General features: G+C 44.1%; 3 protein-coding genes across 4 annotated transcripts in view; 2 read left to right on the top strand and 1 right to left on the bottom strand.

Annotated features, from left to right (window-relative positions):
- Nucleotides 1-4536: 4536 nt before the first annotated feature.
- LOC143835106 (14 kDa phosphohistidine phosphatase-like) lies at nucleotides 4537-7610 on the top strand. Its single transcript, XM_077332262.1, has 3 exons — nucleotides 4537-4834; nucleotides 5988-6112; nucleotides 7391-7610. The coding sequence occupies exons 1-3, from the start codon at nucleotides 4552-4554 to the stop codon at nucleotides 7481-7483; spliced, it is 501 nt and encodes a 166-aa protein (XP_077188377.1). The 5' UTR covers nucleotides 4537-4551; the 3' UTR covers nucleotides 7484-7610.
- A 6982-nt stretch (nucleotides 7611-14592) lies between these two features.
- METTL18 (methyltransferase 18, RPL3 N3(tau)-histidine) lies at nucleotides 14593-18413 on the bottom strand. 2 transcript variants are annotated; one of them, XM_077332260.1, is made up of 2 exons: nucleotides 18154-18413; nucleotides 14593-15917 (listed from the first exon to the last, which is right to left on the bottom strand). In XM_077332260.1, exon 2 carries the CDS (start codon nucleotides 15736-15738, stop codon nucleotides 14650-14652), a length of 1089 nt encoding a protein of 362 aa, XP_077188375.1. In that variant the 5' UTR covers nucleotides 15739-15917; nucleotides 18154-18413; the 3' UTR covers nucleotides 14593-14649. The 2 variants fall into 2 exon arrangements, with proteins under 2 accessions (XP_077188375.1, XP_077188376.1); XM_077332261.1 differs by having other exon boundaries at nucleotides 18224-18413.
- The window catches only part of FIRRM (FIGNL1 interacting regulator of recombination and mitosis), a 27003-nt gene continuing 25755 nt past the window's right edge, over nucleotides 18409-19656 (top strand). The window contains exon 1 of the mRNA XM_077332258.1: nucleotides 18409-18607. Coding sequence (XP_077188373.1) covers nucleotides 18503-18607 — 105 coding nt within the window. The 5' untranslated portion in view covers nucleotides 18409-18502. The remainder of the gene's footprint in view (nucleotides 18608-19656) is intronic.

Raw genomic sequence — 19656 nt, 5'->3', positions numbered from 1 at the left:
GTCCACTTCTGGAGAAAGAAGATCAGGCACCAAAGGGCTGTCCCACGTATCCCAGCCCTGGTGAGGCTGCAGGCTAACAGCTCATGGCCAACCATACCAAATGCAGCTGACAGATCTAACATAACAAGGATAGCCCAATCACCTCTATCCAGCTGGCTGTTGTGCAAAAAAACACTCCTTGAGTTAGTTTCGCCTCTGGACTCCAGCAACTCAGGGACATTTTCAGGGTTTTTTGGTATTCTGATTACTTTTTGTCGCCTCTTTGCAATGTCCCTTTGAAAGGGCAGAAGGGTCCATTGAAGAGGTCTCAGGTAGAGTCTTGCCCACAGGCCCACACGTGGCCATCAGGAGTCCAAGCAGCTGAGCAAGTAAAGGTAAAGGTATCCCCCATGCAAGCACCGAGTCATGTCTGACCCTTGGGGTGACGCCCTCTAGCGTTTTCATGGCAGACTCAATACGGGGTGGTTTGCCAGTACCTTCCCCAGTCATTACCGTTTACCCCCCAGCAAGCTGGGTACTCATTTTACCGACCTCGGAAGGATGGAAGGCTGAGTCAACCTTGAGCCGGCTGCTGGGATTGAACTCCCAGCCTCATGGGCAAAGCTTCAGATAGCATGTCGCTGCCTTATCGCTCTGTGCCACAAGAGGCTCTTGAGTTAGGAAAACTTGGTTTTTTGAGCTAGGCAGACCAAATAATGCTCTATAACAGTGGTTCTCAACCTAGGGGTCGCGACCCCATTTGGGGCCGCCTGGCCCCTTCTTCGGGGTCCCCAGGTTGGCTGCTGCTGCTGCTGCCGCTGCCGGCGGCGGGCAGTGGCCCAAGCAGCAGTGAATGGTGGCGGCGGCCGAAAGCGGCGGCAGGACAGCAGCGGTGGCAGGACAGTGACTTGCGGCGGCAACATGCATCAGCGGGGCAGCAGCAGCAGATGGCCGGCGGCAGCAGAGACATTGCAATTGCTGCCTCTACACTACCCAACGATTGTGCACGTGTGCGCACGCCACCCCGTGCACGAGCTGCCACTGCTGACCCCGCCGCCGCCGCAGCAGTTGGGGTCGTGGCACTGAATTGGTTGAAAAACGCTGCTCTATAAATACAGGTTCCAGTTCTAATTCAGCGACTGTCCCTACTAAATGACTATGGGTTTGTGAGCCAACCATGGCTGTATCTGAACTGCAGTACATTAATTGGCAGATTAAGATCTTTAGTTACTGTCAGTGGCTGGCTGTGATACGAGCCATTAGCATTTCCTTCTCTTTGAATAAAGATTCTTTTAAAGGATCTGGTAAGCAGTGAACAAGTCACTTGGGCTTTAATGAACAAAGAGAGATACCTGGAAGCAGCGCAAGGTTGTGACTCAACCGGAACCATCTACAGATGGTTTGCATGCGTAGAACACCGTTTTCCAAAAGCCAGCTTGGAGCCAGACTATTTCAGCTCTCTTCCTGTATCTCTGCAGCTAATTGGACAACTTGGCAGAGATGTCAATTTGGCCCCAAATGGGTAATTCAGCATTGTTTGAGCCAAGGGGAATGGTCATACAGAGACAAAGCCAGTTTACTGTTTTAAAGGCCTCCATTTTTTCCTCCTCCGTGGCAAGGATTTCTTTAACACGGGAGGGGATCAGCAACTTGAATAAAAAACTTAAGTCTGCTTATAGCTGTTTCAAATACGTGCTAAGTTTTGAACTATACCTCTTGGGATGTCACTGGACGACATTCTCCTGTGAAATGATTTAGTACTGCTGCTTCTGGTCTAAAGTTTAGTTTTTGTGGGGAGTGGTCTCAAGAATAACCCCTTGCTAGAGCCTTCTTCATCAGATGCTGCAAGAGGTTGTTCAAACAATGGTCTTCAGCATTTTTATACCCACTGATAACTGTGAATATACTGAGCTTACAGCATGTATAGCATCAAATGGGCAGCCGTGTTGGTCTGAAGTAGCACAATAAAATCAGAGTCCAGTAGCACCTTTAAGACCAACAAAGATTTATTCAGGGCGTGAGCTTTCGAATGCAAGCACTCTTCGTCAGACTATGATTTTCTTACATGACAGGGAATATATAGCAAAAATTAATTCTGTTATATCAGTAGACTGTGTCACAGCCAAATACAGCCAATGATAATACTTGTCAAAACAGCCAAACAATCCCGCTACTGGACTCTGATTTTATTGTGCTACTTCTGACCAACACAGCTGCTCATTTGAAGAAATCTCCTAGAATTCAGTGTACTTTACACAGGGAGAACCAAATTGCAGTTGTATGGAGACGGATGGAGCAAGCAACATATGGAGAGGTGAGAACCTTTGATCACTAATAAAAGGCAGTTTGGCAGTTTTAAATTGTTTTATGGACTTCTGTGACCCAACACGAGCTGGCTTCGGGAGTGGTGTGGAACAAATATAAAAATAAATAAAGAAATAAAAATAAATAATTTATTTTTATTTATGTATTTATTATATTTATATACCGCTCTCCCCAGGGGCTCAGGACGGTTTACATAATAACATAAGAACAATACATGGTACAGTCTATAAAACATTTGAATAACCGTGCAATAATAACTGATAATTGTAAACATATATGGTGGAAGAGCTCTTCCTTGCAGGCCCTGCAGAACTGTTTAAGCTCCGTCAGGGCCCTGATCTTCTCCGGGAGCTCGTTCCACCAGGTGGGGGCCAGAACAGAGAATGCTCTGGCCCTGGTTGAGACCAGGTGGACATCTTTAGGGCCAGGAACCTTTAGCTGGTTGGTAGCAGTGGAGCGCAGGGCTCTTTTGGGGGAGTAGGCAGGGAGGCAATCCCTCAGGTACACTGGGCCCTGACTGCGTATGGCCTTGAAGGTAATTACCAGAACCTTTAATCTGATCCGGAATTCAACTGGCAACCATTGCACTTGATGGAGAATGGGTTGGATGTGGGACCTCCACGGTGTTGCAGTGAGGATCCTGGCCGCTGCATTTTGAACCAGCTGTAGTTTCCGGGTCAAGACTAAGGGCAGTCTAGAGGTGACCGTTGGATGGATCACTGTGGCTAGGTGTTCTGGGGCCAGGTAAGGCGCTAGTAGCTTGGCTTGGTGGAGGTGGTAGAATGCCAGCCGCACTACCTTTGTGATCTGGGCTTCCATTGTGAGGGAAGTGTCCAGAATCACGCCTAGGTTCCTGGCGGAGTGAGCCATAGAGAGCTGCACACCATCCAGGGCAGGTAGGCGTGCTTCCTCACATGGGCCCTTCCTACCCAGCCACAGGACCTCCGTCTTTGAAGGATTGAGCTTCAGACGACTTTGCTTGAGCCATCTCATCACTGCTTCTAGGCAGCTGGCTAATGTTTCAGGGGGAGAGTCAGGGCAGCCATCCATCAGGAGGAAGAGCTGGGTGTCATCTGCATATTGATGGCAACCCAGCCCAAACTTCTGTACCAGTTGTGCAAGGGGGCGCATGAAGATGTTGAATAGGATAGGAGAGAGGACCGCTCCCTGTGGGACTCCACAAGTAAGTTGTCGGCGGTCTGATGTTCTTTCTCCTATTGCTACCCTCTGTCCACGATCCTGGAGGAAGGAGATATGCCATCAGTCCCTCGTATTCTGGCATTGATGAGGCGGCGAGTGAGTAGCTCATGATCAACTGTGTAGAACACTGCTGAGAGGTCTAGTAATATCAGCAGTGCCGACCCGCCTCGGTCCAACTGGCGACAGAGGTCATCCATCAGGGCAACTAGCACTGTCTCTACCACGTAGCCAGGCCGGAAACCTGACTGGGATGGGTCTAGGACTGAAGCTTCTTCCAGGTATTCTGTCAGTTGGTTTGCGACTGCCCTTTCTATCATCTTCCCCAGAAACGCTAAATGCGAGACGGGTCTGTAGTTGTTAGGCTCTCAGCAGTGGGCGTAATTCAGCAGTGGGCGTATTATTTCAGTGTAAAGTTATAAATAATGATGTTTGAACAAGCCACCGAGTAAAACCTGTTTTTCGGATGAATGCCTTCTTCAAAGATTCTGAAACATAGAAATACATCACGAAATGCAAATACCCAAGTGCATTTAGTTAAAAATACTAACCTTGAAAAAGTTATAATGAACTTTAATCGTTGCCTTGTTTAGCCATTGCAATTTGACAACAATGTTTGGGAAAGTTTTCTCTTTGTGTTGTCTTGTATTAGTTTTGCCATCCACAGTTCTTGCTGGGCTGTTTCATTCTGCATTATCATTGTACTGGGGCTCTTTTGATAATATATGCGCATGGCGACTTTGTTGTTGTTTTTACACAAAAAGGAACTGGCAAAGGGCATCTTCAAAACATTTCCTTTTGAAAACACTGGGCTCTAAAGTGCTTAATGGCGGCTGGGTCATATCCTAAGGCTGTATTATTCTTTTAAGTCTGCCTTTTGCGGCTACACAGAGTTCAAGCGGGACTGTTGCGAGCAACCCCAGGGCGCGTTTGCCCCGACTGAAGAAGACAAGCGAACAAAACAAAGCGCCTTTCTGCCTCGAATCTGTCCTCCCGCCCCCTTGCCCCCCAGGAGCCAATCAACGACTCCCTTCTGCGCCAGACGAGCCAATGAGCGCCCCGCGGCTGTGCGTTTTCGGGCTCTCGGTGGGCTCCCGCTCGGCGGGACTTCTGTGGCCCCGCGGCCATCTTAGGGGCTGGCAGAGGCCTCTCGCCCTGCGCGGCGCTCCCCCGGGAAGACGTCCAGCCATGGCGGCGGCCGGGCAGCTGAGCTCGGTGGCCGAGGTGGAGATAGACCCGGACGGCACCTTCAAGTACATTCTCGTGCGGGTGCAGCAGGAGGCCGACAAGCACCGCGATATCGTCCGGGGCACCGCCGCCGCCGAGTTCCACAGTGAGGGGAGGGCGGTTGTGTGAAGTTGGGGGCGGGGGGGGGCATATATGCACACAGGTAATGCATGTGTTTTGTATACATATACATATATATGCGTGTATATCAATACATGCACACACATTACCTGTTCGTATACACACATATGCATACATTTACACACATTTATATATATATGTGTGTGTGTATATATACACTTACCTATATACACACAAACATACATACAACACTCATGTACACACACACAACACTTGCATTACCTTTGTGTGTATACACACACACACACATATACACTATACACACTTATACATACATACACCACACAATGTCTGCATTTCTAGGGATGCCAGTCTCTAGGTGGGGCTGGCGAGAGACATAGATCCAAAAAGGCTGCAAGCCAAAAGCAGAGTCCAGTGGCACCTTTAAACACCAGCAAAGATTTATTCAAGGCATGAATTTTCGAGTGCAAGCACTGGTGACTCTGATTTTGTTTTGCTGTGCTGCTTCAGACCAACACGGCTACCCACTTGAATCTAGCCAAAAGTAGGATTGAGTATGGCTAACCAAATGAAGTATAATATATGTTCAGAATAATTTTTAATGAATTTCATTGTCTTGTACAGTGATTATGTGAATTATGCACATAATTCACATGATCATTGTGCAAGACAATGAAATAGACATAAAAATTTATTTTGAACATAAATTTATTATAGTTGCAAGAATATCTGTTTTCTTGTTCTTTCACACCAGTAAAAAGGTCCCTTTCAATTTTATTCATTGATCTTCCCTGCTATTTTTCTAAGTTTATAAATGAAGTGCTGAAAATAGCATGTCCATTCCATGAAATTAGGCTCTCATACTAAAACTTGGCTATATCCCTGGATTGCTCAGTGCTTCTTTATAGTTAATTGGCTGCAAGATGGAAAACATTAGCATTTTTTTTTAATAAACTCTGGTCTCAGTGCACCAAAAGTGTACAAAGGCTGTTTGTATAATTAATATGGATGCTAAATTTCAAAGAAGCCAGAATTAATTGTGGGTTTTCCTAAACTTTCAGATATTTAAACTTTCACACAATTAAAAATTGTAATAGTGCTTTATGTTTATAAGGTACTATATTTAATACTGCTTATGAACTATTTTTGTTTTGCAGATCACATATTTGAAAAAGTAAATCCTGAAATGGAGAAACTAGGTTTTGTATGCAAGTGCCTTGGAGGGGGAAAAATTGAGCATAATAGTAAAGAAAAGAAAATCCGTGTATTTGGTCTTTCTACAGTAAGTATTGAATATCTGTAATGACTGATGTTCACGGAGAAAGATAGTATTGGTGTCTGATCATTCTGAAAAATTTCCTTGGTAGTATTTTGTGGGAGAAAAAACAAGCTTTTGTATACATACATTTTTGCCATTTATAGATAGCTTTTACAAAATCAAATATTGTTTAGTGTTTTAATTTATTGCATATTCTACTAAAAAAAGAGCTACAGTTGGTAGCAGAAAGTCAAGACATCATGTATAGACAATAACACTTATTAAAAAAATTTCAAACACTAACAGAAGTCCTATGCAGAAATCAAAGAGTTTAGACTCTGCATATGACCAAACTGAAAATCTTTTAATGTTGTATGTCAAATTATAATTTTATAGTAAAATTGTTGTAACAACTCATGGCAAAAACTGCATCCAAAGCCAATTATTGGAAAGTTTCTTGAAGATGTGCCACAAATTCAGACCATTACTGGTTGAAACATAGTTTGCTGAAGAAAACAGCATCTGCAGATTTTTATTGAGCATTATAGGTTATTAATAATGAATCACAATAGGGATACTTCTAACATCACATAATTACAAATGCTATGGTCCCAGATATCTTTTCGTTCCTTTTGTTTTCTATCTCCTCTGTCTCTTGTTCATACTTGCATGGGAGGTAAAAATTGTCTTCTTCGGGCTCTTGGAAATATGCCTCTTTTGGGTTGCTGCAAGGGTATTGGTAGCTCTTTTCCTAAAGTTCATAGGTTGCTACTTCCAAGGACTGTCAACAGTCTAATTTCTGGCAGCTCAAATACCCATAGGCATCATCTATGTAGAGAGGGAGCAATTAATGTTCTAGGAGCACCAAAAGTGCTACTGTGTTGGGTCTGAGATCAGTGCATAACACTTAGAATTAAAGATGCCTGTGTTGAATTATATAGACTCCCTGTAATGTGATGGTTTAACAGTGTAATGCTCCCTGCTTTGAGGCTGGATGCGGAAAGACTTTGTGCCTCCTCCCAGATCTCTTCTGTGTTTCACAAACCTGTTTATATTTTTAAGAAGGGACATCTTGCCTCAATCAGATTTTGACTAGTGAGAGGTGTAAGTTTGTTTTTAAAAGCAGCAACAGGAGTCCCCAGCTGATCCAAAATATAAGACGTCCTTAACTGAAAAGTGCATACGTAGGAGCATACGTACCAGCTTTCTACTTTGATCAGGCAGCACTAGCAGCTGCCTGTAGTCTCTCTTTGCTTGGGAACTACAGGTTGTTAATGGTCATTTCATGGGTTTGTCTTTTAGGGATATGGAAAAGCTGATCACGCTGTGACGGTGGAACTACTGAAGAGAGCTTATAAGGACTATGAAATTAGTTGGTCCGATGACAAGAAGTGAATTGCTTGTACTGTGTATTTTGAACTATGAAGTCAGTCCTTTGTCTTTTCAGTATAGCATGGACTTATAGCTCAAAGTACGATCAAGTGAATTTCATTTTTGCTGAATAAAAACTAATGTGAAGCTGTTTGCAATTCGATGAATATATGTTTGCCATTTAAGGTTATATTTTTTATCCTTCAACCTTTTGTTTTTCCAACCTAAATCTTTCCTGAGGATAGGATTGCTAGGTGGCCTGGAGAAGAAGAAATATTCTGTCCCTTTGATTAAGGCTTAACATGTAGATATGGGCAGCTGGAGCTTCTTTTGGCATGGAAGTAACATCCAATTAAGCCTCTGTTATGTGGAAAGGACGTTCCTCCCCCTTTCCAAGCCAGTTGGCTACCCTACTAGACAGCTTGGTGTAGTGGTTAGGAGTGCAGACTTCTAATTTGGCAAGCCGGGTTTGATTCTGTGATCCCCCAAATCCAACCAGCTGGGTGACCTTGGGCTCACCACAGCACTGATATTGCTGTTCTGACTGAGCATAGTATCACGGTGTCTGTTGTGGGGAAAGGAAAGGCAATTGTAAGCAGCTTTGAGACTCCTTTGGGTACAGAAAAGCAGCGTATAAGAACCAGCTCTTCTTGATATGTATGCCTACTAGGGATATGGCAAAAAATTGGACCTGAAATTTTTCTGATATTTCCAAATAATCCCGGATCCCAATATCGGTATGGTGTTTGGATCCAGGATTTTCTAGAAATCCTGAATTTTGCTGTGGTGTGTTTCGGGAGAATCAGCCCATCCTGGTTTTCTCACAGAAAAATTCCAAACTGATCTAGTCATCCTGTAGGGAGCGTGGGACAAGGGGACAAGCAGATTCTGCCTCTCTGTGGGGAACAATTCTGCAATTTAGAGTGATGATGCCTGTATATCGGGTAGTCAAACTGCGGCCTTCCAGATGTCCATGGACTACAGTTCCCAGAAGCTCCTGCCAGTATTTGCTGGGAATTGTAGTCTATGAACATCTGGAGGGCCGCAGTTTGACTACCCCTGCTGTATATATTCTTAGTTAATGTCTTCAAACTGTATCACCACACTTAAGTGATCGTGAGGTTAGTCTAACATGGGCTCTTTCATCTTCAGTTCATCGATGTAGCAACAGTTTCACAGGTTACCCTCATGCCTGTTTTGCAGGTTGTGTAGCATAAGCATCAACAGCAGCCCAGCAAGTGCAAATCTACATCCTTGCTTTGGATAGACCTGAACAAGGTGCTGGTGGCATCTAATAATTTAAAGCAAGAATATAAATGGAAGAGTGCTATGTGACACAAATCTCCGGGGAATTCTAATTTGGGTATTAGTGTAATTATTAAAATGTGCTAAGTACTCACATTGGACTCATAACAATTTTGAAATCTGCCTTGATTTTCAGCCAGAGCCTCTCGCTGAAACACAATTACAAAATAAACTGCGACAAGAAATAAACTTGTGGAAGAAGTTGGTGGAACAGATTTTCCTTGCCTTGCCTATCCCTCAGCAACCCACTGTAGAAATTCACTTCTAAGAACATGTGTTGCAGAACACGTGAGAATAAAACATTATAAAAATGCTAACAATTCTTAGGTAAAACCCAGCAGAAAACAACCAAACACAGCATAAAAACACAGATTAAGGCTCTTAAAATCAATAATAGTTTTCAGACTAAAAACATTCTATTAAAAGGATGGTAAAACATCAGCCCCTTAACTAAACACCTAAGTGAACAGAATAATTTTGTCTTTGCACCTAAAAGGGATTAATGAAGGTGCTTCAAGGTGAAGGCCATTCCACAGGTGTGGTGCCACCAGTCTCTGGTGGCTGCCCACTTCACCTCTGAAGGCAGGGCATGAACAGCAGGGCTAATAAGGCAGGTTTTTGATGCAGTTCCTGTCACCTACTGCAGTGGTTCCCCAACCTTTTTATCACCAGGGACCGGTCAACGCTTGACAATTTTACTGAGGCCCGGGGAGGGGAGGGGGAGAGTCCTCTCGAGCACTGCCCTAACACTCTCTGACTCTGGTCGCTATGGTAACGTTTAAACATCCCTTCAAAATAAGATACAGATATGCCACAAAACCGAATATAAAGAACATTTTATTCTCATGAAAATTTTAATTCGTGATAACAACAAATCGATGGGAGCCCTGAGACAGTCCCATCTGGGAGTGATGGGAGACAAGGACACCCGAAGTGTGTTGCTTATGTCCAGTCTACTCCTTTGTTTTGTTTTGGTTGCTGTCACTGCAGAAAACCCCACTTCACACAGGATGTCGGCGTCGAGTGGCAGGGCAGCCCCCAAGGCAGCAGCCGGGGAGGAGGACGAGGAGGAGCTGCAGCCCAATACCGGTCTGCTAACGGGGTTGGGGACCGCTGACCTATAGGACTTGAAACATTTCTCTTGTATCACACTTTTCCCTGCAGAGCAGAAAAAAGATAAACTTTCCTTCCCGTCAGTAGCTGCCAGAAGAACTGCTGCCCCATTGTTGTCCTATTTAATTACCAGAAACAAGAATCCTATGCTTTTTTCTTTTCAGGCAGCTACATTCTTGAGTCAGATGTTTTGTGAAGATAAGGGAAAATCTGGCATAATATGATGGACTGGGTGTAAAGTAACTTCAGATTTTCAGGATGAGCCAGCTATTTTTAGGAGCATGGGTCACCGGGCACCTGTGACGAGCTTTCCATGAAGACAGGAATATTCAGGCTTTACAGTTACATGAAAGACATCTAAATAGACCTTTTTAACTCATTTCAATCGTGCTTCCTTTGAAACTGTAATGTTTTGGTTCTCCTGTTGGACATACAACATTGGGAGTTTGATCAGGGGAATATGTCACTGTTTATTCTTCCAAATCTGTTTGTTCAACCTATCAGCCATGATGATGAGGGGGACAGGACGGACTGCAAGCTGCTGTTCTGCATCATGGTATTTTTGGTACTACAAGGCTCTACTTTGTCCCCCATTATAGCTAACATCTATCAGAAGCCCATGGGAGAGATTGCAAGAAAATTGACTCCAACTCTTGCTTTTTAATCCAGTGGAGATCCAGTGCAAGCCTAGGCTTGCCCGTCAGAATGAGCACTAGAAGTAGGGCCAAAAGTCAACTAGTGACAGTGTGACAAGCACCCAATTTTGTTTGCTCTCAGAACTTCAGCGATGTTCTCCATCAGCTACTTTTCAAATCGCTTTCAAAGACAAAGGGAAATATTTCACACTGTAGCAATTGTTCCAAGAAGGTCCACAGATGCAGATCCACTGGGCCTGCCTGGAGCAGGGGGAAAGAAGGGTAGTGCCCACTGTATTTTAAATTACAACAGGCTTTTTTGGTAGTCCCTTGAATAAAACAGTTGGTTTTAAAGGTGCCACTGGGCTCAGACTTTGTTCTGCTGCCTCAGACGAACAGGGCTGCACACCTGAATGTATTTCTGGTGTTTTAGAGCAGGGGTAGTCAACCTGTGGTCCTCCAGATCAGTGGTCCCCAACCTTTATTAGGCTGGGGACCGGCAGGGCATTGGGCCGCGCCCGCAGGGACCGCGCGGGCCACGCCCACGAGCCGCGCCCGGCCGCGCCCGCGGATCGGGCCGCGCCCGGCCGCGTCCGCGAATCGGGCCGCACCCGCGAGCCGCACCCGGCCGCGCCCGCGAATCGGGCCGCGCCCGCGAGCCGCGCCCGCGGGCCGCACCCGTGGATCGGGCCGCACCTGCGGGCCGCGCGGGCGCGGCCCGGCCCTGATTCCCTCTCCCCGCCCTCCCCGCAGTAAGAAGCTTCCCGGGCCGCAAGCTTGCGGCCTGGGAAATTTTTTACTGGGGGGGGGGAGAGGGAGCCGCGGCCCGGCGCCATGGCCTTTGCGGCCCGGCGCCGGGCCGCGGCCCGCAGGTTGGGGACCACTGCTCCAGATGTTCATGGACTACAATTCCCATGAGCCCCTGCCAGCGTTTGCTGGCAGGGGCTCACGGGAATTGTAGTCCATGAACATCTGGAGGACCACAGGTTGACTACCACTGTTTTAGAGAACCATGCAAACCAAGAAAGGTAGGATAAGGTGAGACTAGTCTCCATTGACAACTACTGTACTCTGGTTTATATTCTGTAATTCTTGGTTGTCTTTAAGGTGCCAGTGGACTCAAATGAAACTCTTTTACAGTGTGCCATCTTACTCTTTAAGTACTGGGGTGCTAAAGGACCCGGATTAACACTTGACAAAATTTTCTGCTCCCAAAATAGCTGCAGCCTGAGAACTGGATAGGGATTGATAACAAACTCTTGGCTATCATCACTGCTAGCAGTGCTTCACATATGACAAATAGGCCAAGCCCTAGATTTACCAAATCGAAGAGACCCTATCAAGGAGTAGATCAATCTCTCTATCCTTTTGAGCTACTAATGGAGTTCTAGTCCAAGATCTAGGCCAGAGGAATGTCAAGAGTTTATGTAGGACATTCTGGAGGTACAGAGCGCGATTTATTCACTTCCTCCACAGAAGGCAAATTGGGTGTGAGTAATGGAGGGCTTGTTTATAGGCAGCACAGCATTTTTGAAGTGGGGTCTAGCCATTTTTTCATAATATGGCAAACCAATATCTTCCCTTTATCTGTAGTTAACAATCTTGTTCATAAAACTTGAGCATTCCTCTCCTTTTACTAACCAAATAGGACAAACTTTGGTTGTCAATAAATATTTACCCAATTCACGTATCAAATTATTATCTATATAACACCTTCCCTTGAGGCTCAGGGCGGTTTTTATATAAAATGTGGAAGCGGTTCATAGTTTCCATAACAACTTTCATACAACAGTAATAATATTTACATTAAACTGTAACACAGGTGCAAACTATAACAATGCGAACAGATCCAGATTTTTTAGGAGGGAGGGAAGGAGCAGGGGCCCTGTAGATGTTGGTCGCTCAGTCTCAACCAAATGCCTGGTGGAAGAGCTCCATTTTGCAGGCCCTGCGGAACTGTTTTAGCTCCGTCAGGGCCCTGATCTCCTCCGGAAGCTCATTCCACCAGGTGGGGGCCATGACTGAGAAGGCTCTGGCCCTGATTGAGTCTAAGCGGGCTTCTTTAGGGCCAGGAATCTTTAGCTGGTTGGTGGCTAAAGATGAAGGTCACTTTCCACCTTACATCTCTACATGCTGTGATTCCATCCATTCAGACTTAAGCCTCTGTGATGTGTAGACATGAAGTTTAGCACTCTTACGTGCCTAGAAGTCTAGTGGTACCTTAAAGACTAACAAGTACAAACTGCTCTGGATTAGTGTCTGCTTTGCCAGATGCAGTTTAACAGGTATTTAGATAAATTGTACTGTCATCCATGAAAATTTATGCTGGAATAAAATTGTTTGTCTTTAAGATGTTGCTAGATTCCTGTTTATTGTTACTACAGCAGGCAAACATGGCAACTATACTCTGGAAATTTTTATAAATATGTGTTCTGCTTGGACTCATCAACTGTCAAGGTACCAACATTTTGTACCAGAATGTGTCTAGATGTGTTCTTCACGAGCAATTCCTCCTTGCATTGGTTCCTTAGTTGTCCTTGACACTCTGTGCTTCCAGCCCTTCCTGTAAGACTCTGCTTTTTCCAATGAACCTTCTATTAGGGGCAGTTGTATAAGCTATGTATTGATTTTGCTAACAGTGATTAATGGGATTTACTTTCTTTGGGAAATTTAAGTTTGCAGATGCATGCAGTGAGCTTTTAATGGTATTCTGTGTCTATGGTCATTTTCGTAACCTGCATTTGGGTTATATAATATATATAAACATATTATATTGTGTAAAATATTAACTTATAAATGCAATATATAAATATTTCAAATCAGTGCTTGATGCTTATCCCATCAGATTATAGCAGTAGCACTGAAATACTATGGACTGGATCTTACAGTAATTCAGGTACTACAACACCCTCCAAATCGTCCTACAACAGTTACCTTGACACAAAAAGCCTTGGCAGAAGGGAACTGTAGGATTCATAATAGGACATTGTAGGATCCAATCCTGCATTTCTACTTTGTTTGGTTGTTACAGCCACTTGATTTCCATTCTATGAAAAGTTCCTGCCCTAATCAAAATGTAAACAGCTATAATAAATAGTATATTTGTCAATCAGTTTGTGAATCATGAAAATTTCAGAGTCATTATACATTTTCCTGAATTTCTTCAACTTTTTATTCAAGCTTTACTTATTTGGTGTGGAAGTCAACATAAGTTAATATTTTACCCTGCTTATTAACTATTTTGAGGCATTTACCTAGGATTGCTTGAAAGTAATGGGCTAGATAGACTTTTGCACATTGATCTCATTAGCTCTATAAACAGCTCTTACAATGTATATGAGGATCCTTGACCAAGAACAGAAAAATACTAGTATTACAACACTAATCTCAGACATCAGGACACAGAATAGGTAAGAGAATAGCCAGTTTGGTTTCATTGGAAAACTTGTGGGATAAACTGGCAGATGTGTCCTCTTCAGTTCCCTTACCCAGGCAATCTATCTGTTCTGGAAATCCTCTCTAAGCTTGAGAAGCTCACAAATAAAACACCCCCCTAAGGGGGGGCTGTACTGAGGAGGAATCAGATAAGATTGCTGTCTCCTGACTCTTCCACGAACTTTTCCAGCACATTCAACCCATCAGTTGGACCAATTTCAGTAAGTGAAGGTAGCAGCCTTTGGAGTTCACAAGAACCTAGCAAAATACCAGGAAATGGTATCTATCCTGCATCAAATCATAACGAAAGGAAGACAAATTATTATTATTATTATTATTATTATTATTATTATTATTATTATTTCTTCAATTTGTATCCCGCCACTCCCCAATGGGCTCATGGCGGGTAACATGGTCTTAAAACCCCATTAAAATACCCCCATTAAAAGACTTAAAAACCCATAACATGGTGGATGATCTCCCAACCTACTTCCCCATCCCAACTAGAGGCATGATGTCCAGAGGCCCACAACCTCCCTTCACCGTGGATATTATATAGCCAGAGCAAATTATATAGTCAGAGCAAGCTATATTTTGGGTGGCAGCATTATAGAAGGGAAAGCAACCAGATCAGAGCCAAGGGACTACTAGAAAGATGAAAAACATCTTTATTAATGCATGGTGTGATGTGATCACATCCCGTCAATCGGGATTCTTAAACACCAGTTCAATGATAACTCGTTTCAGCCCCTTGTCAATAACTTTAACACTTCTAGAGCTGAACACGTTTTTCTTTTTGACAAATTCTGTAAAGAGCTGGACCCCACCTCCACACCCAAAATAATGTGCTTTGCTAGCCAAATACACACAGCCGTTGGCTTTCAGCAATTTTGAAAGTGTTTCGTGCAAAGCTTCATAGTAATCAGGATTGTAAATAGTTTCTGACGTGAGTATGAGATCATATTTTGCTAAGGGTGCGTTGCTATTTAGTAAAAGCTTACTAAATCCTAACCATTCCCCAGAAAAGAACTTGCACTTGGATATTAAATCTTGGCTGAAATCTCTTTCCTGACAGGGCTCTAGAGAAGGACCACCATTCTGACAAAGGCAGTTGACCAGCACGTTAGGCAGTGTTAACTCTTCAATCACCATGCTGTTATAGTCCTGAAAGTGGACACTTTCAGCCTTTCCTTTCAATGCAGTGATTCCCAGTAGTCCAGCCCCACAGCCCAGGTCCAAAACTACCTTGTGTGCAAACGGAACTTCAGCTTCTGAAAAATAGTCCATGAGATCAAATGTGCATTCCCATATTTTCAGACCTCCTTCGTAGACACCCGTGATTAGATCTGAGTGACAAATGTTTTTAGTCAATATGTTGCCTTCATGGGAGCAATTTGGGAGTTCTGACTTCACCACTGAAATATTTTCATGGTACTGGCCTGGCAGTGTCTCCACAACCTTATTTTCCAAGAATTTGCTGATATTTGTAGGGATATTATGTTCCTTGGCAGCTGCAGGACTAGAATACGTCTCTGGTAAAGTACCATCACAGCTTTTATTCAAATAGCTGTGCTCTGACACTTGAACAGGCATTTCGGATAAAAGTCCCTGGTTAAAAATATTTTCTTTTGAGGAAATATTATTTTGCTTTTCTACCTGGCTTTCTTGCTTCTCCAGGAGGGTTAAAGATTTTTGTACCAATTCTTCTTGTGGTTTTCCAGCTTCAAGAGTCTCTGGTTTGCTTTCTGCTGTGTTCTCTATAGAGAAGTTGAACTGAAATGCCATTCTCATGTAAAACAGGCACAAAAATCTTGAGAGTCCAAAATGAGAGAAGACTGCTGGAATCGTGAGCTGTACTTTGCTGAAAAGCAGCTTGTAGATTCAATTTTTTACTTCAAAGGTCTGTTCTGTGTAGCTACATGTTCCATTCGCTCTGCTGAGACTGCTTCTTAAACGTAAAGGCACTTGCACTGTTCAAACGGAAAAAAAAGAATAAGAAAAAATATCAACAAACAGTATCAGCAATAAAACACTAATGGCTTGATTTAAATACATCCATATGTTTTGTGAAGAGAGAACTGGTGGTCCATAGCAACTTAAATTAATCCTGCTTTCATGTTAAAAATGTATTACATTCAAGTGGGTAGCCATGTTGGTCTGAAGTAGCAGAACAAAGTTTAAGTCAATGGAGATATAAGCTGTATGTTACTTTACTGCCCACCCTCTGCCTCAGCCTCTCTCAAGTCTTTTACTGTTGAGAAACTCCTAAAACATTCTTCAGGCATTGAGAATCCCCAGAAGTGGCACAATCATGCTGAATATGGTTGGGAAGCATAGTTGTGTACATGCCCACACCTCTCCCCACACCATCCAGGCCCTCCTTCCTTCCTTCCTTCCTTCCTTCCTTCCTTCCTTCCTTCCTTCCTTCCTTCCTTCCTTCCTTCCTTCCTTCCTTCCTTCCTCGAAGGCTCAGAGCAGTTTACATATAACTGAAACTATACATGAAACCATACATATAATACATTCATATTATTAATTGATAAATCTCGAGAGTCCAAAATGAGACTGCTGGAATCGTGAGCTGCACTTTGCTGAAAAGCAGCTTGTAGGTTCAATCTTTATTTCAAATGTCATGGGCCATTTTGGAAGTGGGAGGAGTGGATTGAGATGATCATATATGGTCATATCACCCAATGAATGTTTAATAAATTTAATTAACTCCCACTAATTTGAGAAACCTTTCCAGGGCCGTCACAAAACCCGGGTTGAGAAATCCTGCTCTACCTACAGGTAATGGCTGAGGAAAATCTGTTTCACTGTATCTGACAAAGTGTGCATGCATATGAAAGTTCATACATTGAATAAAATGTTGTTGGTCTTAAAGGTACCATTGGCTCAAACTTTATTTTAAAATGTGTGTTTAGCAAAAAGCAATAACAAGGAAAATCGTAGGAAGAAATATAATTTTGTTTGGCATTCCTCTCCCAGAAAACTAAACAGATATTCTTAATTATACTCCAATGTTGTTTTAGAGTCATCTTTGCTTTGTTTCAGTGATGGAATTTCTGGCTAAGCATGGACTCCTTGGAACAAAAGCTTCTCAAAGAACATACAAGAACCTAACTGCAGGAAAAAAGCTCTTTGTCTGCAGGCATCCAACGGAGGATTGTAACACAGTAGCCTTTAAAAAAAACAACCTTCCTCTATTTTTGCTGCTTAAAAAATTTGTAACACCCAGTCCAATTAAGAGGCCTGGTGATCTTGAAAATCTGTTGATGGAACTGTTGATGGACGCATACCCAGAAGATGTTGACTTACTGATGAACTTTTGCACTTTCACTGGTATGTGAGACAAAACCATAAGCCTACGGAAGAGCTGTCTCTGCCTCATACAGACCTTTATCAAATTATATACAAGGAAAAAAATTCAGATGGCCTTCCCCAATATGGAATCAATCTTACTGCTATTTCTTAGCTTAACGGTCACTAACTGTTCAGGAGAGAAGTCTTTTTCAAGACACAAAAGAATTTAAAATTAATTAAAATTAATTAAGGTTGCCCACACTGAGCATTCTGTGCATTGAAAGTGACACACAAACACATTCTGATGAACTTTTAGACAATTTTGCAAAAGCAACAGGAGTTGGGATGCTAAAAGGGCAATCCTAAAAGCAATGAAATTGACGCAGATAGATTCAGATGGAGAGTGACGTTGGTTTGAAGCAGAACAAAGTTTGGGTCCACTGATACATTTAAGACCAACAAAGTTTTATTCAAAATATAAATTTTCATGTGCATGCACAAACTGTGCATCCCACAATGCATGGCAACAAAGTCTTATTCAAGCGCATGCATACACCTGTGGATACAAGGCTGTATCTAAAGTATGCATCCCTCAATGTGCTATCTGAAGAAGTGTGCTTCCCTCAATGCATGGCAACAAAGTTTTGTGCAAGTGCATGCATACATCTTTGGATACAAGGTTGTATCTAAAGTATGCAACCCTCCTTGTGGTATCTGAAGGAGTGTGCTTCCTCAATGCATGGCAACCAAGTTTTGTGCAAGCGCATGCATACTTCTTTCCTGGCAGGGCTCATGGTAATTGTAGTCCATGGACACCAGGAGAGCCAAATTTTGGGCGACCTTGAGGAAACTCAACAGAGGGAGGGGGCGGGGAGAGGGCAGGGGAGACCCCCACTTTTCTACCTGATGCGGCTTTCTCCGTGACTATCTCTGCACGTGTCTCGCCCTGCTTCCTCTCTAAAGACAACCAAACCTTTGCAAGTGGGGGGTTCACTCCTTAGGAAGACCTCTCCCCTGAACCTTCCAGGCCAAGATTTATTCCTTCAAGGAGAACGAGACCGGAGCTCTCCGCTGATGCCTGCAGCAAAGACCCTCCCGCCGCCATGCCCGCCACCAGCGACCCGTCCTCACAGCCACCGTGCTCGGCGCATGCGCGGGCGAGCGGCCTCGCCGTCGCGGTGCATGATGGGAGCCCCGCGTGGCGCTGGCGGGCTCCTCGGGCGCCGACGCGGGAGATTCGGCCGCCGTCGCCATGGCTCAAGCGGAGCCTGAGGCGGCGTCGCTGCTGAAGGAAGTGGAAGGCTGGGGCCCCGAGCTGTGTCGCCGCCAGCTTCCCGCGGCCCTGCCTCGTCTCCTGATATCCTTCTCGCTCGCTCCTGTGGAAGCGACCTTCGCTGGGCGGGATGTGGGGCGGGTCTCTGTGGGGGGACAGGGGCAAAGGGTTGGACGGGGACAGGAAGGGGGCTCTGTGTGCTGCACCCCCCCCCCACACACACACACTCCCTCCCCGCCCTGGTATTCAGAAGACGATATAGGATGCTAATTTCCACCCATGTGTTTTCACTGCTTGCCAATGTTTGTGGCTATTCTGGGTTTTCTTTTGGGGAAGCCTCGTCGTGAACTGCAGTCTGCTAAGTTCTGCATTAACAAAATTTGAGGCCAATAGTACCTTTAAGACCAACAAAGGTTTATTCAAGGCATGAGCTTTCCTGTGCATGCACACTTCCTCAGGCACTTCTTCAGTGTGAGGAAGTTTGCAGGTATACGAAGCTCACACCTTGAATAGATCTTTGTCGGTCTTAAAGGTGCCATTGGCCTCAAATTTTGTTGTGCTGATTCAGACCAACACATCTGCGTGCTTGAACCAAGTTCCACATCAGGCTTTCTCAACCAGGGTTTCCTAACGGCCCTAGAAGAGTTTCCTGAATGGGTGGGAGTTAATTACTTTTAAATATATATTTTTAAAATTGAAAACATTTATTGGGTAATAGGATCATATGTGGTCATGTCGACCCAACCAGCCCCTCCCAAAATGGCCTGTAGGGGGTGGAGAGGGGGTGGACAGGTGCACAGCTATGCTCCCAAACCATGTTCTGTAGTATCTACATAGCGTTGCACTGACTCAGTTTATTCTAGATTCAGGTGGGTCATTGGTCTGAAGCAGCAGAGCAAAGGCAACGTTTTATTCAAGGGATCAGCTTTCATGTGCCTGCATGCTTCTTCAGATGCATTGAATGTATCAGAATATATGCCACAAAGTTTTATTCAAGGTTGGTATTCTGGATCATTTAGGCATGTTGGACTGGGAGGCATCGTGATTTACCTCCAGGCCTTTCTTGTTCACACACACTTATTCAGATATCTTGAATTTATCCTAATATATACCAACGGAAGTTTTATTGAAGG

Source organism: Paroedura picta, chromosome 4 (assembly GCF_049243985.1).
Source record: "Paroedura picta isolate Pp20150507F chromosome 4, Ppicta_v3.0, whole genome shotgun sequence".
Classification (NCBI taxonomy): domain Eukaryota; kingdom Metazoa; phylum Chordata; class Lepidosauria; order Squamata; family Gekkonidae; genus Paroedura; species Paroedura picta.
This window is presented reverse-complemented; position numbering and strand designations above follow the sequence as displayed.